Raw genomic sequence first — 24,442 nt, forward strand, 5'->3', positions numbered from 1 at the left:
TCCTGTAGTTTCAGTTTCAGTTCTGAGAGTTTTATTTTCACTGAAACCTCTTGCAGCTTCCGAGTCCTCACGAAAACATCTGAATTTCAGCAGTTTGAGCTTCAAACACATCCAGAACCTGAAGAGAAACAGAGATTGCAGGTAGTGAAGGAACTATTCGTTTTTAATACCTTCATATCGAACCTTGTCTCACTGGTGGGTCCAGTAACAGGCCTCTGTGTGGTGAATGTCTGTGTGCTTTTCAATTCCTTTAATAACTGGAGTCATCATAATCCTGAAACCCAGGGTCCAGAGAGTGTGGTGCACAGGGTCTGAGATGGGACACAGAGCGGGAATAGGGAACAAGATGTAATAGTCTGAGATGGGACACAGAGCGGGAATAGGGAACAAGATGTAATAGTCTGAGATGGGACACAGAATGGGTGTAGGGAACAAGATGTAATAGTCTGAGATGGGACACAGAATGGGTGTAGGGAACAAGATGTAATAGTCTGAGATGGGACACAGAATGGGTGTAGGTTACAGAATGTAATAATCTGAGATGGGAAACTTAACGGGTGTGGGGTACAAGATGTCATATTCTGAGATGGGGCACACGGCGAGAATAGGGTACAGGATGTAATAGTCTGAGATGCGGCACAGAGCGGGTGTAGGTTGTAAGATTACATCGAATGTACAGCGCAGAAACAAGCCTTTCGGCCCAACTGGTCCTTGCCGGTTTTTATGCTGCACAAGAGCCTCTTCCTACCCCTCTTTGTCTGACCCTATCAGCATATCCTTCTATTCCTTTCTCCCTCTTGTGTTTATCTAGCTTCCCCTTAAATGCTCGTCCAGCTTCCCCTTAAATGCTGGTCGCCTCTACTACTCCTTGTGGTCGTGATTTCCACACTCTAACCACTCTCTGGGTAAAGAAATTTCTGCTAAATTCCCTATTGGATTAATCAGTGACCATCTTATATTTATGGTCCCTAGTTTTGGTCGCCCCCACAAGTGGAAACATCTTCATCTTCCCTGTACCTACCCTATCAAACCCTTTCACAATCTTAAAGACCTCTATCAGATCACCCCTCAGAGCCCCAGCCTGTTCAATCTTTCCTGATAGTTTTACCTCTCAGTTCTGGTATCAACCTTGTAAATCTTTTTTCACCTTTTCAAGTTCTTCTATATCCATTTATAATATGGAGACCAGAACTGTGCACAGTGCTCTTTAAGTGTGGTCTAATCAATGAAATATATCGCCGTTCCTTCATCGTCACTGGGCCAAAATCCTGGAACTCCCTTCCTAACAGCACTGTGGGAGAACCTTCACCACACGGACTGCAGCGGTTCAAGAAGGCAGCTCACCATCACCTTCTCAAGGGCAATTAGGGATGGGCAATAAATGCTGGCCTTGCCAGCGAGGCCCACATCCCATGAACAAATGATAAAAAGGTTCTATACAAGTTGAACATAACTTCTCTGCTTTTCAATTCTATCCCTCTAGAAATGAACCCCAGTGCTTGATTTGCTTTTTTTTATAGCCTTATTAACCTGTGTCACTATTTTTAGTGATTTGTGTATCTGTACCCATAAATCCCTTTGCTCCTCTACCCCATTTAGACTCTTATTATCCAAGGAGTATGTGGCCTCCTTATTCTTCCTACCAAAATGCACCAGCTCACACTTACCTGTATTGAAATTCATTTGCCATTTTCACGCCCATTCTGCAAATTTATTAATGTCCACTTGAACAACTATGGTCCCAGCACTGATCCCTGTAGAACACCACTTCCCACCTTTTTCAAGTCTGAATAACTACTCTTAACCCCTACTCTCTGTTTTCTATTTTGCAGCCAGCTTGTTATCCATTTTGCTACCTGTCCCCTGACCTTAGTCACGAGTCTACAATGCGGTACCTGATCGAAGACCTTTTGAAAATCCAAATATATTACATCTACTACATTACCCTTGTCTACTTCTGTTACCTCTTCAAAGAATTCAATAAGGTTGGTCAAGCATGACCTTCCCTTTTGAAATCCGTGCTGACTATTCTTTATTATATTTTCAGTTTCTAGATCTTTTTCTATTACATTTTTGAGTAAAGATTCCATTCTCTTTCTGACCACCGACGTTAACCTGGTCTGCCCCGGTGCCAGGGTTAAGGACATCTCTTCACACCTGGAGAAGAACTCGGACGGGGAGGATCCAGTTGTCGTGGTCCACGAGGAACCAGTGACATAGTTAGAACTAGGAATGAGGTTCTGCTGAGGGAGTTTAAGGAGCTAGGGCCCAAATTAAAAAGCAGAACTTCAAAGGTAATAGTCTCTGGATTACTACCCGAGCCACACGCAAATTGGCATAGGGACAAACAGATCAGAGAGTTAAATGCGTGGCTCAAAGAGTGGTTTGGGAGACAGGGGTTTCGATTCATGGGGCACTGGCACCAGTACTGGGAAAAAGGGAGCTGTTCCATTGGGACGGACTCCACTTAAACCGAGCTGGGAGCAGTGTCCTGGTGAATTGAATAACTGGGGCTGTAAATCGGGCTTTAAACTAATAAGAAGGGGGGAGGGTTCAGGTCAGGGTAAATTTATAAGTCTGAAGAGTAAAGTCATGGCTGTAGAGCAGAGTAGTGATATGGGTAAAAACAAGCAGAGTGTGTCAGGAAGGGACAGGGAGTTTAACAAAGGGAATAGGACATCAGTGACTGAGGTCACATCAGGGAAAAAAAGTAAAAAGTTAAAATTAAAGGCGCTGTATCTGAATGCACGAAGCATTCGTAACAAGATAGATGAATGAATGACACAAATAGAGATAAATGGGTTGATTTAATAGTCATTACTGAGACGTTGTTGCAGGGTGACCAAGGGTGGGAACTAAATATTCCAAGGTACTGGACATTTAGAAAAGATAGACAGAATGGAAAAGGGTGGGGGGGATAGCTCCGATAATAAAGGCAATAGCAAGAAATCTTAGCTCAGAAAATCAGGATGTAGAATCAGTCTGGGTTGAGCTAAAAAATAACAAGTGGCAGAAAACACCAGCGGGAGTAGTTTATAGGCCCCCTAACAGTAGATATAGTGTTGGACAGAGTATAAACCAGGAGATTAGAGGAGCATGTAACAAGGGTAATTCAATAATCGTGGGGTCTTTAATCTTCATGCAGACTGGGCAAATCAAATTGGCAAAAGTAGTTTGGAGGATGAGTCCATGGAATGAATTCGAGACAGTTTCCTAGAACAATGTGTCGAGGAACCAACCAAGGAACAGGCTATTTTAGATCTGGTATTGTGTAATGAGACAGGGTTCATTAGTAATCTTATAGTTAAAGATCTTCTGGGGAAGAGTGATCATAATATGATAGAATTTCATATTGAGTTTGAGAGGGTCTTAAATTTAAACAAAGCCAATTATGTAGGTATGAAGCGAGTTGGCTAAGAATAGTTTGAGAAATTAGATTAAAAGATGTGACGGTAAATAAGCAATGGTGAACATTTAAAGAAATAATTCTCAACAAATATGCATCCCCTTGAGGGATAAAAACGCCATGGGAAAAGTGATCCAACCATGGCTAACTAGAGAAGTTAAGGATAATATTAGATTAAAAGAAGAGACTTATAATGTTGCCAAAAAGAATAGTGAGCCTGAGGAATGGGAGGGTTTTAGAAATCAACAAAGGATGAGCAAAAAATTGATAAAGAGGGAGAAAATAGAATATGAGAGTTAACTTGCAAGAAATATAAAAACAGATTGTAAGAGCTTCTACAAGTATACAAAAAGGAAGAGATTAGTGAAAGTAAACACGGGTCCTTTAGAGGCAGAGACGGGAGAAATTATAATGGGGAATAAGGAAATAGCAGAGACGTTAAACAAATATTTTGTATCTGTCTTCACAGTAGAAGACACAAAAAACATACCAGAAATAGTGGGGAACCAAGGGTCTAATGAGAATGAGGAACTTAAAGTAATTAAGATTAGTAAAGAAAAAATACTGGAGAAATTAATGGGACTAAAAGCCAACAAATCCCCTGGACCTGATGGCCTACATCCTAGGGTTCTAAAAGAGGCAGCTGCAGAGATAGTGGATGCATTGGTTTTGATCTTCCAGAATTCCCTAGATTCTAGAATGGTCCCCATGGATTGGAAGGTAGAAAATGTAACCCTACTATTCAAGAAAGGGGGGAACAGAGAAAACAGGGAACTACAGGCCGGTTAGCCTGACATCAGTCATTGGGAAATTGCTGGAATCTATTATTAAGGATGCAGTAACAGGGCACTTAGAAAATCACAATATGATTAGGCAGAGTCAACATGGTTTTATGAAAGGGAAATTGTGTTTGACAAATTTATTAGAAATTTTGAGGGTGTAACTAGCAGGGTGGATAAAGGGGAGCCAGTGGATGTAGTATATTTGGATTTTCTAAAGGCATTCAATAAGGTGCCATATAAAAGGTTAGGGCTCATGGGATAGGGGGTAATATTTTAGCATGGATAGAGGATTGGTTAACAGAAAGAAAACGGAAAGTAGGGATAAACGGGTCATTTTCAGGTTGGCAGGCTGTAATTAGTGGGATGTCACAAGGATCAGTGCTTGGGCCTCAGCTATTTACAATCTATATTAATGACTTAGTTGAGGGGACTGAGTGTAATTTTACAGGCCTATTGGGAAAGAGCAGGGGAATCGGACTAACTGGATAGCTCTTTCAAAGAGCCAGCACAGGCACTATGGGCCAAATGGCCTCCTCCTGTGCTGCACCTACTATGATACTATGATAATCCAAGTTTGCTGATGATACAAAGCTGGGTGGGAAAGTAAGCTGTGAGGAGGGTGCAAAGAGACTGCAAAGTGATATAGACAGGTTAACTGAGTGGGCAATAAGATGGCAGATGGAGTATAATGTGGGGAAATGTGAGGTTATTCAATTTGGTAGGAAAAATAGAAAAACAGAATATCTTTTAATTGTTGAGAAACTATTAAATATTGGTGTCCTTGTACACGAAACACAGAAGTTAGCATGCAGGTACAGCAAGCAATTAGGAAGGCAAATGATATGTTAGCCTTTATTGCAAGGGGTGGGAGTATAAGAGTAAGGAGGTCTTGCTGCAATTATATAGGGCTCTGGTGAGACCACACCTGGAGTACTGTGTACAGTTTTGGTCTCCTTATCTAAGGAAGGATATACTTGCCTTAGAGGCGGTGCAACGAAGGTTCACTAGATTAATTCCTGAGACGAGAGGGTTGTCCTATGAGGAGAGATTGAGTAGAATGGGCCTATACTCTCTGGAGTTTAGAAGAATGAGAGGTGATCTCATTGAAACATACAAGATTCTGAGGGGGCTTGACAGGGTAGATGCTGAGAGATTGTTTCCCCTGGCTGGAGAGTCTAGAACTAGGGGGCATAGTCTCAGGATAAGGAGTCGGCCATTTAGGACTGAGATGAGGAGGAATTTCTTCACTCAGAGGGTTGTGAATCTTTGCAATTCTCTACCCCAGAGGGCTGTGGATGCTCAGTCGTTGAGTATATTCAAGACTGAAATCGATAGATTTTTGGATATTAAGGGAATCAAGGGATATGGGGATCAGGCAGGAAAGTGGAGTTGAGGTTGAAGATCAGCCATGATCTTATTGAATGGCGGAGCAGGCTCGAGGGGTCGCATGGCCTACTCCTGCTCCTATTTCTTATGTTCTTATAGTCCCCTGGATGTTCTATCTCCATTTTTAAATATAGGAATCACATTAACTGTCCACCAGTCCTCTGGCACCATTCCCTTTACTAATGAATGTTTCTATATATGTAATAGAGCCTCTGCTATCTCCTCCCTAACTTCTTTTAATATTCGTGGATACAATCCATCCGGACCAGGGGTTTTATCCTCTCTAAGTTTGATTAGTTTATCAATTATCTCCCCCCTTTCTATCTTAAATATCTTTATATCTTTTTGATCTCTTCTTCTAATGTCCTGCCCACCCTGTTAGTCTCCCTGGTAAATACTGAGGCAAAATAATTATTGAATATTTCTGCCATTTCACTGTTGTTATCTGTGAGTTTACCTTAATGGCCTATCCTGGTTTTTCTTTTGTTATTTATGTCTGTGGAATACCTGACTGTTTCTTTTTATATTCCTTGATAATTTAATTTTGTAGTTTCTCTTTGATTTCCTAATTGTTTTTTTGACTTCTATCCTAATCTCTTCCTATTCCCGTTTGTCATCCTCTCCTTTATTGTCTGTGTATTTAGAGTATGCCTTTTTCTTTAGTTTCAATTTTACCCATATCTCTTTATCCATCCATGGGTTTCATTATTGGCTAGTTTGTTCTTGTTTCTTAGCGGAATATATTTCTCCTGAACTCTATTGATCACTTCTAAAATATTTCCTACTACTGCTCTATCTCTTGGCCTGCCAACATTTTTTTTATAATAGTCTGAGATGGGACACAAAGCGGGTGTAGGGTACAAGATATAATCATCGGACATTGGACCTTCTGGAAAATGACCCTTGAAATCTGCCGCATTTTAGAAGGTGAACGTAAGAACATAAGAAATAGGAGCAGGAGTAGGCCATATGGCCCCTCGAGCCTGCTCCGCCATTCAATCAGATCATGGCTGATCTTCGATCTCAACTCCACTTTCCTGCCCGATTCCCATATCCCTTGATTCCCCGAGAGTCCAAAAATCTATCGATCTCAGTCTTGAATATACTCAATGACTGAGCATCCACAGCCCTCTGGGGTAGAGAATTCCAAAGATTCACAACCCTCTGAGTGAAGAAATTCCTCCTCATCTCAGTCTTAAATGGCCGACCCCTTACCCTGCGATTATGCCCCCTAGTTCTAGACTCTCGAGCCAGGGGAAACAACCTATCAGCATCTACCCTGTCAAGCCCCCTCATAATCTTATATGTTTCAATGAGATCATCTCTCATTCTTCTAAACTCCAGAGAGTATAGGCCCATATTACTCAATCTCTCCTCATAGGACAACCCTCATCCCAGGAATCAATCCAGTGAACCTTCGTTGCACTGCCTCTAAGGCAAGTATATCCTTCCTTCGATAAGGAGACCAAAACTGTACGCACTAACCCAGGTGAGGTCTCACCAAAGCCCTGTACAATTGCAGCAAGACTTCCTTACAGGATGACTGAAACATTACTTGGCATCCAGATTAAAATTAATGGACTGGATTTTGCTCAATCCCCCGTTCTCTCGGCCCCCTTTCCCGACGCCCCGCCCTCCGCCCTCCCGATGGCCCCTCCCACCAATGGCCCCCCCCGACGCCCCCCACCGACGGCTCCCTCCTCTCTCCGGCATCTGGGACCTGTGTGAACGGTGCAAGCTGCTGTCTGTTCCCTTAACCAATCAGACTGAAGCATCGTTATTCAGCAGCGCAGACTTCAAGCCAGCAAGTGTACGTTAGAAAAGTCAATTCAATGTCAGATCAGTTTGTGAGTGGTTTTCTCGGGCGTACCGAAAACACACCTCTTACTATAAGTTCTGGAACGATGGGGATTATAAGGACTGATCAGACTGGGACACACGATTTCAGGCTCACCCGTATTGTGTTTAATAAAATTAACAATAACACTAGTAAACAGTACAAACAGTACAACCCTGGCTCGTCCAATAAGCCCCACCGTGCTAGATTACCACGGCCTAATAAGAGAACCCTCCCATGAAATAAATTAACACAGGAACCCCCCCCCAGCACTAAAACCCTCTCAGGTTTGGTTGGGACTTACAATCACCCCCTCACACAGCTCAGTGGTCTTGTGGATGTGTCGGCGCAGGTAATATGCTCACCCCGATTGCCCGTTGTTGATTGCAGCTTCTTCCTGCACGTCTCGCTCCTGGTTCCGTACCCCCGACACAGTATCCAAGTTCCAGTTTGAGTCGAGGTCCGTTGATGAGAGATGAAGAGCAGCGCTCAGCTTCTGGCGGCGTTCCATCGAATCGAGCCGAGCCCCACTCGGGAGACTCGCTGTAGATTGATGGCGAGGGGAGAGTGAAGAGAGCAGAGCAGAGAGCAGAGAGCAGAGCAGAGAGCAGAGCCCAGCGCAGAGAGCAGAGAGCAGAGCCCAGCTCAGAGCAGAGAGCAGAGCCGAGCGCAGAGCCGAGCCGAGCGCAGAGCAGAGAGCAGAGATCAGAGCCGAGAGCAGAGCAGAGCCCGGAACCATTGCCAAATGGCTCCTTATATCCCCAAAACCCATCACCTTTTCTCCCGCCAATACTGATCGACGTATTGATCAGGTGATCTGTCTGGACCCCCACCATGGCCTGTCTGGACCCCCACCCATAACCTTTGAAATCTTTGTGAAAAATGTTATTTTGTTTTCCCGCTCCCAGGCCTTGCCCCTGGAGAGACAGTGGGTGCTGATTACTGGGTGTCTGTTGTTTCCTGAGTTGACGGCCCCCATTAGCAGGTAATGGGTTTCAATCTCAAACCGATCTTGCTTAACTGGTTTCTCTCCTGGAAGACAATGGCCCGGCCATCTCCTGCCTTCCACCCCAGTTTCGGTTGGGACTGAGTGTCTCTGAGTTCCCTCTCGGGGTATTGTTCCCAGTAATCATGTTAAATGGTGATGACGTCAATCGGCCTGGGTTCCCTCCCACCCAGCCTGTCAGTGTGAAATGTCCGTTTGGATATGAATGCACCTCAGTCAGGTTAGTCTGGCTCGAAACTCCTGCCAGTCAATCCTATTCCCTAAGCCACTCCCACAAGCTTGGTAAACAGTCCAGTTCTTTCTTGGGATATTAGATTTAAAATATGTTTCATAAAAATGGCCAGAATGCTGGTGCTACAAGTACAGAAAGTGAAATAAGGAAAGGCTTAGACAAATTGATCTAGAAGAGAGATTAAAAAGAGACAGAAAGAAAGAGTAAAAAAATAAACAATTTAAAAATATTTTTAATTGTCCAACAACAATTAAAATCTGAAGGGATAAAACTCCACACTTGTAAAAGTAAATTTTCAGTGCCCGGGAGGTTGTTTGACAGTCATTAAGACTTACCACGATATTAAAAGTTTGGTTGGACTAAAAAAAACTTGACGTACCTATTTCTGGCAGATGACTTTGTTTACCAATCAGGGCCGTGCAGGAACTTTGCACTGTTGCAGTCATTTCAACGGTGAGTCAGCCGGAGAGATCTCCTTCCCACAAAGTTTCTGGATGAGCAGAGGATCCGATAGAGTTACTGACGGATTTCCGTGTCTCACTGCACATGCGCGGTCACTGGAAGTTCCTCTACCATTTGTACTGAGATAACGGTGAGCGCTGTTCGGCTCGCCATTATTTTGAGAGCAAAATCTGTCCCAAAGCTTGTCATGATCAGTGATGCAGTGAGGAGGCATTTTATTAAGGCACATTGGCTTTTTATTACAGTAAAATAATCTCATGTTCTGGGTCACTGAGAGCTGGAAAACAAGTGGATCCTGGTCCCCGAGGAGGGGGAGAATCCGTGGACAGATGTTCATTGGTGCTGCAGGATTGTTGGTTAAAGATCAAGGGAGGTGCTCCCACCTCCCAATCTGTAGCCATTGGGGATACACTTTGTAGGAGCACGAGGATAGGTAAACAAGCACAGAAGACAGGCAGTAAAGATTGGCAGTAGGGTGATTCATGATTATTCCTGTTAAATATTATACACAGATGGAATAGAGTTGTTGGACTTTTTTTGTTCTGCATTTGGTGTTGCTGTTAATGTTTGTCGTGGAGTGAGGGCAAGGTCGATCTGGTTGGATTGTGGCCACAAACCAGCTGTACATCGAGGGAGTGGAATACCTATCGATTGATAAAGAGTCCAGGCTGATTACAGGGAACACGTAAGGCAATGTGTGTACAGTCTACGGCACCTTCCTGCCATGTGTATACAGTCTCGTGCTCTCTCGTCCTGCTTCACTCTGTCCATGAGGAAGGAGATATAGGTGTTCCTTGTGGTGTAGAAACCTCAGTGACCTCCCTGATACAGCACTGGACTGCAAACTGGGAGATGTCTCTGATCTCACCTGCTGCAGCCTGGAAGGAGTCCATGGTATAAAAGTTAAGGGCCACGGTGATTTTGACAGCCACAGGCTGTGCAGTCTATGCCCTGGTTCAAAGACAAAAAACACCCAGGTTAACCAGCAGCCTAATGGGACAAACCAATAACTAACCTGAATGTAGTGGATGAGCCCTTTAAATAGGGCCCTTTTAGCACCACAAGTTGCTGAGTGAGTTTATCTCGAGGCGAGTCAGGCATTGGGGCAGCCCAATATCACAAAAGGTCCTCCAACAAGCGTAGGACCCTTATTTAAATATGATAATGAGGTTTTTAAATGATTCTGGCGCTCCCTGGACGCCTACAGAGGAACTCGACCCAATCAAATTGAGGAACCAGAACCCCTGTGCTGGGTGCAGATTTCACCGTGGTTTAGAATTGGAGTCTTTTAAACATGGGAATGGGTTTCTGAGTTTGTCAGATACTCAACTGATCAAAAATATCATTGGATTTGACGGAGGAAGATGAGGAAAAAGAAAGGAGGGAATCTGGAGAGATCCGATGGCATCAGATGTGGATTGTCCAAACCCACCATTCTACATTGAACCATATCTGATGGCCCAGACACAGCTATCTGACAGTGAGGGAGGTGAACTGGCTCCATGGGCTCAGGTCCAATAGAGAGGAGGCAGAGAAGCTGTGACATTTACCACGGGGACTCCTGCAACCAACCTCTGCCAATGGATGGTAGAGTCCGTGGCAGTCATGGTCACCACCACTCTCAATGTTTATATCTCTTCCTCCTTCCAGGCAAGATGTGGAGATGCCGGTGATGGACTGGGGTTGACAATTGTAAACAATTTTACAACACCAAGTTATAGTCCAGCAATTTTATTTTAAATTCACAAGCTTTCGGAGGCTTCCTCCTTCCTCAGGTGAACGTTGTTGGAAATGAAATCCTCGAAATGAAATCTCATTTATAAATCACAGAACAATGCTTGGTGATTACAGACAGTTTTTTCAACTGCCCGTTGAACTTCCAGGCAACATGAGGATCACCTGTTGTATCAGGCAAACTGTTGCCCACTGGTGGGTCAATCAGGTGACCAATGCTTTGTTCATCTGGGTCAACATCTCCATCTCATTTCCTGCTGAACAATACAGCAAAGCTGCCCAATTTCACCACACTGCTGGATCTCCCAAAGTAAGTGGCCAACCCGGCCCCTCGCATAAACCAATGGCCTACACGAATGGAAAGGCCTTCCATTTTTGCAATGTGCAGCTGGTCACGGCCCACAATGCCATACAATACAGGTCAATACCCACTTCCCATGCAGCAGTCACTTTAAGACAATCACCTGTGCCAGGCTTGTTCAAAGAAAGAAAGAACTTGCATTTATATAGCACCTTTCATGACCTCAGGACGTCCCAAAGCATTTTACAGCCAATGCAGTATTTTTGAAATGCAGTCACTGTTTCAATGTAGGGAACACGGCAGCCAATATGTGCACAGCAAGATCCCACAAACAGCAATGTGATAATGAGCAGATAATCTGTTCTAGTGATGTTGGTTGAGGGGTAAATGATTGTCAGGACACCGGGGAGAACTCCCCGGCTCTTCTTCCAAATAATGCCATGGGATCTTTTACATCCACCTGAGAGGTCAGACAGGGCCTCGGTTTAACGTCTCATCTGAAAGACGGCACCTCCGACAGTGCAGCACTCCCACAGTACTGCACTGGAGTGTCAGCCTGGATGGATTATGGGCTCAAATCTCTGTAGTGGGACCTGAACCCACGACCTTCTGACTCAGAGGCAAGAGTGTTATCACTGAGGCATGGCTGGAACCACACGGACTGCAGCGGTTCAAGAAGGCGGCTCACCACCACCTTCTCAAGGGCAATTAGGGATGGGCAATAAATGCTGGCCTTGCCAGCGATGCCCACATCCCATGAACGAATAAAAAAAAGTTGTTAAAGGTAGCCTGGAAAGATGGCTCCTAAGAGACCAAGGCTACCTCTGCCAGCCTTGATGTATGGACAAAATCAAAGCACTGATAGTGAGGCCCACGCAGTCAGTAGCCTCATTGTAGAACAGAACCATTGGCAGCTCAAGGCAGTGCTTCACATTCCTTGACAAAATAGGGGGCACCTTACAGTAGTTATCAGAATGGTAACTTGGAGCCTTGGAGAGGGTGCAGAGGAGATTTACTGGAATGGTGCCTGGGATGAGGGACTTCAGTTATGTGGAGAGACTGGAGAAGCTGGGATTGTTCTCCTTAGAACAGAGAAGGTTAAGGGAAGATTTAATAGAGGTGTCCAAAATTATGAAGGGTTTTGATAGAGTAAATAAGGAGAAACTGTTTCTGTTGGCAGGAGGGTCAGTAACCAGAGGACACAGATTTAAGATAATTGGCAAAAAAAACAGAGGGGAGATGAGGAGAATTTTGTTTACGCAGTGAGTTATTATGACCTGGAATGCACTGCCTGAAAGTATGGTGGAATATGATAAAATAGTCATTTTCAAAAGGAAATTGTATATAAGCTTGGAAAGGAAAAATTGTAGGGTTATGGGGAAAAAGCGGGGAGTGGGACGAATTGGACAGCTCTTTCAAAGAGCCGGCACAGGCACGATGGGCTGAATGGCCTCCTTCTGTGCTGTATGATTCCATGAATGTTGTGCTTATTATGGTTCTTTCTCTTTATCATTATCGTACAAACCTACGCTGTAACAGCCAAAAAGCATAGGAACGTAGGAACAGGAGCAGGCCATTCAGCCCCTCGTGCCTGCTCCGCCATTTGATAAGATCATGGCTGATCTGTGATCTAACTCCAGATACCTGCCTTTGGCCCATATCCCTTAATACCTTTGGTTGCAAAAAAGCTATCTATCTCAGATTTACATTTAGCAATTGAGCTAGTATCAATTGCCATTTGCGGAAGAGAGTTCCAAACTTCTACCACACTTTGTGTGTAGAAATGTTTTCTAATCTCGCTCCTGAAAGGTCTGGCTCTAATTTTTAGACTGTGCCCCCTACTCCTAAAATCCCCAACCAGCGGAAATAGTTTCTCTCCATCCACCCTATCTGTTCCCCTTAATATCTTATAAACTTCGATCAGATCACCCCTTAACCTTCGAAACTCCAGAGAATACAACCCCAATTTGTGTAATCTCTCCTCGTAACTTAACCCTTGAAGTCCGGGTATCATTCTAGTAAACCTACGCTGCACTCCCTCCAAGGCCAATATGTCCTTCCGAAGGTGCGGTGCCCAGAACTGCTCACAGTACTCCAGGTGCGGTCTAACCAGGGTTTTGTAAAGCTGCAGCATAACTTCTGCCCCCTTGTACTCTAGTCCTCTGGATATAAAGGCCAGCATTCCATTAGCCTTATTGATTATTTTCTGCACCTGTTCATGACACTTCAATGATCTATGAACCTGAACCCCAAGGTCCCTTTGGACATACACTGTTTTTAACTTTTTACCATTTAGAAAGTACCCTGTTCTACCCTTTTTTGATCCAAAGTGGATGACCTCACATTTGTCGACATTGAATTCCATTTGCCACAGTTTTGCCCATTCACCTAATCTATCAATATCGCTTTGTAATTTAATGTTTTCATCTACACTGCTTACAATGCCACCAATCTTTGTGTCATCGGCAAACTTAGATATGAGACTTTCTCTGCCTTAATCTAAGTCGTTAATAAATATTGTGAATAATTGAGGCCCCAAGACAGATCCCTGCGGGACTCCACTAGTCACATCCTGCCAACGTGAGAACCTTCCCATTATCCCTACTCTCTGTCGCCTTTCGCTCAGCCGACTTCCTAACCAAGTCCGTACTTTTCCCTCGATTCCATGGGCTTCTATCTTAGCTAACAGTCTCTCATGTGGGACCTTATCAAATGCCTTCTGGAAGTCCATATAAATAACATCCATTGACATTCCCCTGTCCACTACTTTAGTCACCTCTTCAAAAAATTCAATTGGGTTTGTCAGGCACGACCGACCTTTCACAAATCCATGCTGGCTCTCTCTGATTAACTGAAAATTCTCGAGGTGTTCCGTCACCCTATCCTTAATTATAGACTCCAGCATTTTCCCCACAACAGATGTTAGGCTAACTGGTCTATAATTCCCTGGTTTCCCTCTCTCTCCTTTCTTAAAAAGCAGAGTGATATGTGCAATTTTCCAATCGAGAGGGACAGTTCCTAAATCTAGAGAACTTTGAAAGATTATAGTTAGGGCATCCGCAATGTGCTCACCTACTTCCTTTAAAACCCTGGGATGGAAACCATCTGGTCCTGGGGATTTGTCACTCTTTAGTGCTATTATTTTCTTCATTACTGTTGCTTTACTTATGTTAATTTTATTGAGTCCCTGTCCCCGATTCAATATAAGTTTTCTTGGGATTTCCGGCATGCGATCCTCATTTTCTACTGTAAATACTGACGCAAAGTAATTATTCAACATGTCCGCCATTTCCCCATTGTCAATGACAATATCCCCACTTTCAGTTTTTAAGGGGCCAACACTGCTCCTGACCACCCTCTTTTTCCTAATATAACTATAAAAGTTCTTCGTATTGGTTTTGATATCCCTTGCAAGTTTCTTTTCATACTCTCTTTTTGTTGCTCTTACTATTTGTTTTGTGACCCTTTATTGATCTTTGTATCTTTCCCATTCGCCAGGATCTGTGCCATTTTTTGCCTTTTTGTATGCCCTTTCCTTATGTCTTATACTGTCTCTTACCTCTTTAGTTGTCCATGGCTGTTTTTTTGGCAAGTAGAGTTCTTGCCCCTCAGGGGTATAAACCGATTCTGTATCACGTTAAATGTTTCTTTAAACATTTCCCACTGATCATCAGTCGTTTTACCCATTAACAGATTTGCCCAGTTTACTGTGGACAGTCTCTGTCTCATCCCATTGAAGTCGGCCTTACCCAAGTCTAGAATCTGAGCAGCTGATTCACTTTTTTCCCTTTCAAACACTACATTGAACTCGATCATGTTATGATCACTATTGGATAGATGTTCACACACAGTTAAGCCGTTAACTAAATCTGGTTCATTACTCATTACTAAATCTAGTATGGCTTGCCCCCTTGTTGCCTCTAGGACATACTGCTGTAGAAAACTATCCCGGACGCACTCAAGAAATTCACTACCTTTCTGACAGTTGCTAGTCTGCTTTTCCCAATCTGTGTGAAGGTTAAAGTCCCCCATTAAGACCACTATGCCTTTGTTACACGCTTGTCTAATCTCTGCATTTACACAATCTAGCACTTCAGAGCTGCTGCCAGGGGTCCTATACACAATTCCCACTATAGTCTTAGATCCTTTCCTATTTCTCAATTCAACCCATAAGTTCTCTGTTGGCTGCTTACCTCTCGTTATATCCTCCTTTATCATTGAAGTGATTTCATCTCTAATCATTAAGGCTATTCCTCCCCCTCTTCCATTTTCCCTATCTCTCCTGTAGAACTTATAACCCGGTATATTTAGTTCCCAATCCTGACCATCCTGCAGCCATGTCTCAGTAATAGCTATCATGTCATACCCTCCAATTTGAATTTGAACCTGCAGTTCATTTAATTTATTCCGAATACTTTGTGCATTTGTAAATAGAACTCTTAGTTGGGCCACACACCCTAGCCTGACCTTCAGCTTTGATGCTGGGTTAATCGCCTTACCCCTTCTAGTTTTCACTTTATCTGTCGTGCCTAAAGTACACTTTCTTTCCGCTGCTCTACGCTTTTCCTTTTCACTTGTTCTTGAACAACTGTTTGTACTATTTGTATTGTAGATTTCCCCTGGGTCTTCCCCTCTCTTGCTGCTCTCAACTTTACTCCCTTCTGACTCCCCGCTCAGGTTCCCATCCCCCTGCCATTCTAGTTTAAACCTTCCCCAACAACACTAGCAAACACCCCCACGAGGACATTGGTCCCGGTCCTGCTCAGACTATTGACTTTTATTTATATTAGAAATTGTTTCAATTATATTTGAGAATAAAGTAATTGCCTGCACTGCTGCTGAGAAATGAATGAACAACTCACATAACAGAGGGATCGAACTGCCCATCTACAGCACTCATTCCAGTACATCAATGTACAACTCACATAACAGAGGGACAGCACTGCCCATCTACAGCTCTCATTCCAGTATATCAATGTACAATTCACATAACAGAGGGACAGCACTGCCCATCTACAGCTCTCATTCCAGTATATCAATGTACAATTCACATAACAGAGGGACAGCACTGCCCATCTACAGCTCTCATTCCAGTATATCAATGTACAATTCACATAACAGAGGGACAGCACTGCCCATCTACAGTGCTCATTCCAGTATATCAATGTACAATTCACATAACAGAGGGACAGCACTGCCCATCTACAGTGCTCATTCCAGTATATCAATGTACAATTCACATAACAGAGGGACAGCACTGCCCATCTACAGTGCTCATTCCAGTATATCAATGTACAATTCACATAACAGAGGGACAGCACTGCCCATCTACAGTGCTCATTCCAGTATATCAATGTACAATTCACATAACAGAGGGACAGCACTGCCCATCTACAGCTCTCATTCCAGTATATCAATGTACAACTCACATAACAGAGGGACAGCACTGCCCATCTACAGCACTCATTCCAGTATATCAATGTACAACTCACATAACAGAGGGACAGCACTGCCCATCTACAGCTCTCATTCCAGTATATCAATGTACAATTCACATAACAGAGGGACAGCACTGCCCATCTACAGCTCTCATTCCAGTATATCAATGTACAATTCACATAACAGAGGGATCGAACTGCCCATCTACAGCTCTCATTCCAGTATATCAATGTACAATTCACATAACAGAGGGACAGCACTGCCCATCTACAGTGCTCATTCCAGTACATCAATGTACAACTCACATAACAGAGGGACAGCACTGCCCATCTACAGCTCTCATTCCAGTATATCAATGTTTTATTTCATTAATCTTTATGCAACTTTTCACTTCACTCCCCCTTCTATCTGTGTTAAGAGTTGTGGGCCTGTTAGCTGTTAATTCTTTATTTTCACTGCATGTGAACTGGCAGTGGGTTGTGTCCAGGTATGGGCTAGGGGCTGCCTGGAGAGAGGGTCTCTGCTAAAATCACTGCTGCTCCTGTCAGTGTTCTGCTACAACCTTGAAATCTTTCGCTCCATTCACACAATCGCCTCTCAGCCACGACCGTGAGCAATGATTTCAGTCAGTGTAATCATCCAATGCTGAGTTGGGTTTTAAAGTACTTTTAACAAGTACTTAACACTCCTAAAACTCTTTCTTTTGGCGGTCTAACTTTAGCCAGCAGTTTAATTTGGGAGCAAGACGGAGTTTTCTGCCAGCCTTGTTCAACACTTAATCAACTCTGTTGTTAAACTTTGCCTATATTCAGTAACATGGGGCCAGATCACATCTTCCTAAAGAGCTGAAACTTCTCAATCATTCCTGAACTCATGTGTAACATTTGTGTATTGATGCTATTTTCAGAGATCAAATGGCCCAGTCCACACTCTCCAAGTTCTTCACTGCTGAGGAGAGCAGGAACCTGCAATCTGAGTATAGCACTGGTGAATTGGAAGCAGTGATTCTTCAGATAAAGAGTAAGTTAGACAATTTAGACAACATGCAGCTTAACATTGCAGTGGTGGGTGATGCGGGCTCAGGGAAATCCACCTTCATCAACGCTGTGAGAGGTCTTCGGAACGAAGATCAGGGAGCTGCTCCAACTGGGAATAAAGAAACCCAGTTGGAGCCAACCAGGTATCCCTATCGAGCTCTGCCTAATCTTCAACTCTGGGATCTTCCAGGAACAAATTCCTTCGGTTTTGAAATCAATAATTACCTAAAGATGGTGAGGTTTGAAAGATATGACTTTTTCATCATTGTGTCCCAGTCACGATTCAGAGAGAACGATGCAGAGCTTGCCAAAAAGATTCAAGAACAGGGCAAAGCGTTCTACTATATCCGGTCCAAAATAGACAATGATGTCCATGCACTGAAGATGCAAGGTGCCGACTTTAGTGAGGGGCTGAGGAAAATCCGCATGGACTGTGTCAGCAACTTCCAAAGTGTTGGAGTTACACCACCAGCCATTTTTCTGATCTCAAGTTTTGACCTGAACAAATATGACTTTCCTAAATTAAAGTCCACTCTCGCCAATGATCTCCTGAGAATAAAGTCAACTGCTTTCTCGCTCTCACTCCCAAAGATTATGATGGAAATTACAGAACCCAGAATAAGAATGTTGAAGAAGAGAGTCTTTCTGTTGGCCGTGCTCGCTGGAGCAGTGGGTGCAGTGCCAGTGCCAGGGTTGTCTTTCATTACTGGCATTGGGTTGACAGTTTTTGGACGGATATACCTCCAGAAACAGGTGGGACTCAATGACAAGTCTCTGCAAAGCCTGGCCAGCAAAGTTGGTAAACCCACTTCAGTTCTGAAAACTGAAATGAGTCGTCGATTGCCAAGTAAGATCCCACCAGCATTTACCAAGGTACTGTTAGGAATCACCGTCATCACCTGCATGATAGCTGGGATCAAACACAGCTTCAGTCCGGTGACCCTCTCTATCTTTGGGACAGTGTCATCCTTTGCTTTTACCTACAAGTTACTGAAGGATTCACTGAAAGACCATTTGGAAGCTGTACAGCAGGTGGTGAGGAGTGCACTTAGAATAGATTGACATGATCTCCTGTACGTCACACCTATCAACATTACTCCTCCATTTGTAGAGACTGTAGTGCTGTTTGATCCAGAATGTTCCACAGATTAACCTGTATTAGGACAGGGACGTCAAACTGATTTTCTACTGTGGGTCTGATCTGATATTTGACACTTGGCATTGGGCCACATTCAGCAAAATTTATTAAAATACAAATAGATAAAGATAAACTATATTGATACTTACTTACATTTAGATTTTATTTACTGCTACTGCTGCTCCCGATACCTGGCACCTCTTAGCTTGATCCATTGCATCAACATTTGGAGCAAATGACTGAGCTGAGGCCTGTCTTGGATAAAGACATGAGGACCACCTGTCACCACAGAACTTTGCGCCCCAACCACTAACCCTGGAAGTGAATTCCACCGCCTCACAACTCTCTGTGTAAAGAAGCTTCTCTTGATCATTGTTCTAAATCTCTTATATTTAACCTTGTATCTTTGGTTCCTCATCTTTGAACCCTTGTTTGTGGATTTTCCCCATTACTGTTGCAACTACGGGTTGTTAATCCTTCAACAATTACTTCCACTTAATTCTAGCCCGAGTGGTTATAAAATAGTAAGTTTAATAGATTGACTTACAACAGAGTTGCACTACAGCTATCTTCAACATTACATTCAACAGTATTCTCATTTTAATTCAACTGTCTACAGATTACATTAAATAACAAGCAATTAATACAGCCTGATCTATCGAAAGAACCCAAGTTGATCAGACTTAGCCTTCATGGACTGCCTGTGACAATGGACTTCTGACCGTCCCCTCTTGAGAGCTCTAACTTTTCGGAAGGAGCATGCCCTATCCTTATACTATTCGGCTGCGTTGGTCTGCATATAAGCACCTCTGGTCTTATCTCCTGTTTGTAAACCACCCTACTGTGCTGACTCTCCAAAAATCGCCAAGGATTGTTTAATGCCTTAGTGTTTATGTAGCTTTTCACTGTTAACAGGTCTTAGTATGTTTATACTAGGTTAGGACACCCTGTCTCTTGAATCATAGAATCATAGAAAATTGACGGCACAGAGGAGGCCATTCAGCCCATCGTATCCGCACCGGCTGAGAAAGAGCCACCCAGCCTAATCCCAATTTCCCGCATTTAGTCCGTAGCCCTGTGGGTCACGGCTCTTCAGGTGCACATCCAGGGATTTTTTAAATGAGTTGAGGGTTTCTGCCTCTCCCACCCTCTCAGGCAGTGAGTTCCAGACCCCCACCACCCTCTGGTTGAATTTTTTTCCACTCTAATCCTTCTACCAATCACTTTAAATCTATGCCCCCTGGTTATTGACCCCTCTGCTAAGGGAAATAGGTCCTTCCTATCCACTCTATCTCGGCCCCTCATAATTTTGTACACCTCAATTAAATCACCCCTCAGCCTCCTCTGTTCCAATGAAAACAATCCCAGCCTATCCAATCTTTCCTCATAGCTAAAATTCTCCAGTCCTGGCAACATCCTCGTAAATCTCCTCTGTACCCTCTCTAGTGCAATTACATCCTTCCTGTAATGTGGTGACCAGAACTGTGCACAGTACTCAAGCTGTGGCCTAACTAGTGTTTTATACATTTCCAGCATAACATTCCTGCTTGTATATTCTATGCCTCGGCTAATAAAAGAAAGCATTCCATATGCCTTCTTAACCACCTTATCGACCTGACCTGCTACCTTCAGGGATCTGTGGACATGCACTCCAAGGTCCCTCACTTCCTCTACACCTCTCAGTATCCTCCCATTTATTGTGTATTCCCTTGCCTTGTTTGCCCTCCCCAAATGCATTGCCTCACACTTCTTTGGATTGAATTCCATTTGCCACTTTTCTGCCCCTCTGACCAGTCCATCGATATCTTCCTGCAGTCTACAACTTTCCTCCTCACTATTAACCACACGGCCTATCTTTGTGTCATCCGCATATTTCTTAATCATGCCCCCTACATTTAAGTCCAAATCGTTAATGTATACCACAAAATTCAAAGGACCTAGTACCAAGCCCTGTGGCACCCCACTGGAAACAGCCTTCCAGTCGCAAAAACACCCGTCGACCATTACCCTTTGCTTCCTGCCACTGAGGCAATTTTGGATCTAATTTGCCACATTCCCTTAGATCCCATGGGCCTTTACTTTTTTGACCAGTCTGTCATGTGGGACCTTGTCAAAAGCCTTGCTAAAATCCATGTAGACTACATCAATTGCGCTACCCTCATCGACCCTCCTCGAAAAATTCAATCAAGTTAGTCAGACACGACCTCCGCTTAACAAATCCATGCTGACTGTCCTTGATTAATCCGTGCCTTTCTAAGTGACGGTTTATCCTGTCCCTCAGAATTGATTCCAATAATTTGCCCACCACCGAGGTTAGACTGACTGGCCTGTAATTACTCGGTCTATCCCTCGCTCCCTTTTTAAACAATGGTACGACGTTAGCAGTCCTCCAATCCTCCGGCACTATGTCTGTATCCAGTGAAGTTTGGAAAATGATGGTCAGAGCCTCTGCTATTTCCTCCCTGGCTTCTTTTAACAGCCTGGGATACATTTCATCCGGCCCTGGTGATTTATCCACTTTCAAAGATGCTAATCCCCTTAACACTTTCTCTCTCACTATGTTTATCCCATCCAATATTTCACACTCCTCCTCCTTAACTACAATCCCTGCATCATCCCTCTCCTTTGTGAAGACAGATGCAAAGTATTCATTAAGAACCATACCCACATCTTCCACCTCCACACATAGTTTACCTTTTTGGTCTCTAATAGGCCCTACTCTCTTAATGTATTCATAAAACATCTTTGGGTTTTCTTTGATTTTACCTGCTAGTATTTTTTCATGCCTCTCTTTGCTTTCTTAATTTCCTTTTTAACTTCACCCCTGCACTTTGTCTACTCCTCTAAGCTTTCCGCAGTATTGAGTTCCCGGTGTCTATCATAGGCTTTCTTTTTCTGCCTTATGACATCCAGGGGGCTCTAGATTTGGCAGCCCCTCCCTTTTTCTTTGTGGAAACATGTTTACTCTGAACCCCTTGAATTTTCCCTTTGAATGTCTCCCGCTGCTCTGACAATGATTTACCTTCAAGTAGCTGTTTCCAGTTTATTTCTGCTAAATCACTTCTCAGTTTAGTAAAATTGCCCTTTCCCAAATTGAACACTTTAATTCTTGTTCTATCGTTGTCATTTTCCATAACTATGCTAAAACTAACTGTATTATGATCACTACCACCAAAGGGCTCTCCCACTGCTACTTCTTCCACCTGCCCCTCTACATATCCAAGAACTAAATCCAGAACTGCCCACCTGTAAGATTCTCAAAATTCAGATCCCCCAAAACTCGGAGAAAAACCCTAAAGACTTTGGACTCTTTTCTAACCATTTCAGGGTGATGAAATGTATTGGGCCTAACAGAGGGTGATTCAAGGTCAAAAACCAAGATTTGGTATTTTAAAAAGGCATGTTTTGGGCTTGTGAAGGAAAAGGCTGCAACAGGAGTTGGGATCAACCTCTGTAATAGACGGTTTGAGTATTGGAGTTAATCAAATTGTCTGGGGAACTGTGTGACCTCACTCAGCCCCTATCAGACAATAGACCCACAGAAGAGCAGTCCCCACCCAAATTACAGGACCCATCCAAAACATGCATAAAACAAATCCAATCAGCCCACTCCATAGAAATCTCAGGCCCAGTCAGGAAACTCGAAACCTGAGGACAATGACTACAATCAAGCAAGAGTTCAACAACTCATGAAACCATCCCAAAACCACTTCACACATTTCATAAACATGTTACTCTTAACGAGCCAGCCAAAACCTTACAATAAGCCGGGTCAGATTTGGCGCGCAGATAAGGAGGCTTCAATTAGTATAATTGAAGGCCCATTTTCTCAAGAAGTTCAGTTCAGCCAGGAGTTCGACAGCTCGGGAGACAACAGTTCAACAAGGCGAGGGGGCAACAGAAAGAAGTTCAACAGAGAAGGTCAGCAGGTCTAGAAGCAGGCCGACACACAAGAAGAAACCAGAGCAACAGTCCCAGTGACCATCGGACACCTCGCAGCAACAAGGGCCTTACGAAACAACCAAGCGAATATTACCATCAACCAACAGGGTAATATTGGGCCATCGCGACCAAAGAAAACCAACTCGGGAGAAAACCGAAGATCCGCAAAGTTTCCACTCTACAATCTATTCCTGACTTACCCTTGGGTGAGTTTTCTACTCAAAAGACTCTAAATCCTATCCCTTTACAAAGAAAAGTGGGTACTCACTCGATAGATCCAAGACGCACCTACCGCATCAGCGGACTCGCGAAGACTGACCAGCTACGCAGTTGAAGTCCTCTACCACGTCCGGGGTACGGCAGACCCCAACCAACACATACAGCGAACCCCGAAATCACGAACCAGCTCAACTGTCAAGGATTCGTTTGGTGAGCATTATCTCTGGTCCTTTAGAGCCCAACTTAGCTCGTAAAGTGGGATTGGGAGGGGTGAGGTCTCTTTCTACTGTAATTTCCCTCATGTGTATCAAAGTGTTCCCCATTTTATTAGAGTGTTAAGATTGTTGTGTTGTATTTCCTCTTTTGAATAAATGTGGAAAACTATAAAGACCACATTAATGTAGAAATACGTGAACAGTTACTTGACCATAAAAGAGAAAAGCATGATGAGTATTTGACCAATGTTAACTCCTTGACTCCCATATATAGGGTAGTTACAATTTCACACACACACACACAGAAAGACACAATTGTCCTTAGTACGTTGATAATTAAGTTGGCTGTCCAGGTGCTTGGTACTGTCTGGCCTCCCCCCCTCCCCCCGTGTAGATAAGGATATTGCTGGCTTATAATATAATGAGAATACAGTGTCTTGAGAGGCCATGTAGCCTTGATTCTGACTTTAGCCTTACTGATTAACCAGCTCGGAATTTAGGGAGTTCGTGTTCTCTCATGCCTGTAAAGCCTACGTGCCAAAGCAGGAATGAGCTATGGATGTCAGGGGGGGGGGGGTTCCCTATTTTTGATTGACTAACCACTTGACCACTGAGAGTGTAAATGTACACCCATATTCAATGATAGACATTACTGAATTAAGTGTATAAAAGATAACAGCTTCCTTTGTTCGAATTGAAGTCGTAGTCTCAACCCTTGATTGAGATACACTTCCAACTTGTACAAGTTTCTTAATAAATTCTTAATTGTCTGAATTAAGTGTTTGTAGTTAATGCATTGTGTATAATAGGTAATTAAGTTTTCGACATAAAGATCAAAGTTTCTTGCACCAAAACCAGTTGTCTGCTGCACTTTGTCACAACCCCCAAATAAGTCCAAGGTCTAGAACCCAGGGAGTGGGAGCGATTCGAACTGCTTAGAAGTCAGACGTGATGCTGACACACACCACCACCCGCTACATCCCCCTTTCATTGGGCTTCATAGAATCATAGAAAATAGGAGCAAGAGTAGGCCATTTGGCCGTTCGGGCCCGCTCCACCATTCAAAATGATCATGGCTGATCGTCTAACTCAGTACCCTGCTCCCGCTTTTTCCCCATATCCCTTGATCCCTTTAGCATTAATAACTAATAACAGGGCTGATGGCCGGCGCGGACACGATGGGCCGAAGGGCCTCTATCCGTGCTGTATGACTCTATGACTCTATGACTATCTCCTTCTGCAATCCATCTAATGACTTGGCCTCCACTGCCTTCTGTGGTAGAGAATTCCACAGGTTCACCACCCT

At 43.6% G+C, this 24,442-nt stretch overlaps 1 protein-coding gene and 1 long non-coding RNA gene across 2 annotated transcripts; one reads left to right on the top strand and one right to left on the bottom strand.

The window, feature by feature from the left end:
* On the bottom strand, positions 1-9,422 carry LOC137307463 (uncharacterized). Its single transcript, XR_010959107.1, has 3 exons — positions 9,029-9,422; positions 7,777-8,817; positions 1-118 (listed from the first exon to the last, which is right to left on the bottom strand). It is a non-coding gene; the product is annotated as an uncharacterized lncRNA (long non-coding RNA).
* Positions 18-23,910, top strand: LOC137307461 (interferon-inducible GTPase 5-like). The gene is made up of 2 exons (XM_067976819.1): positions 18-141; positions 17,493-23,910. The coding sequence occupies exon 2, from the start codon at positions 17,500-17,502 to the stop codon at positions 18,682-18,684; it is 1,185 nt and encodes a 394-aa protein (XP_067832920.1). The 5' UTR covers positions 18-141; positions 17,493-17,499; the 3' UTR covers positions 18,685-23,910.
* The last annotated feature ends 532 nt before the right edge of the window (positions 23,911-24,442 follow it).

The sequence above is a fragment of the Heptranchias perlo genome, assembly GCF_035084215.1.
Source record: "Heptranchias perlo isolate sHepPer1 chromosome 15 unlocalized genomic scaffold, sHepPer1.hap1 SUPER_15_unloc_1, whole genome shotgun sequence".
In the NCBI taxonomy this organism is placed as follows: Eukaryota; Metazoa; Chordata; class Chondrichthyes; order Hexanchiformes; family Hexanchidae; genus Heptranchias; species Heptranchias perlo.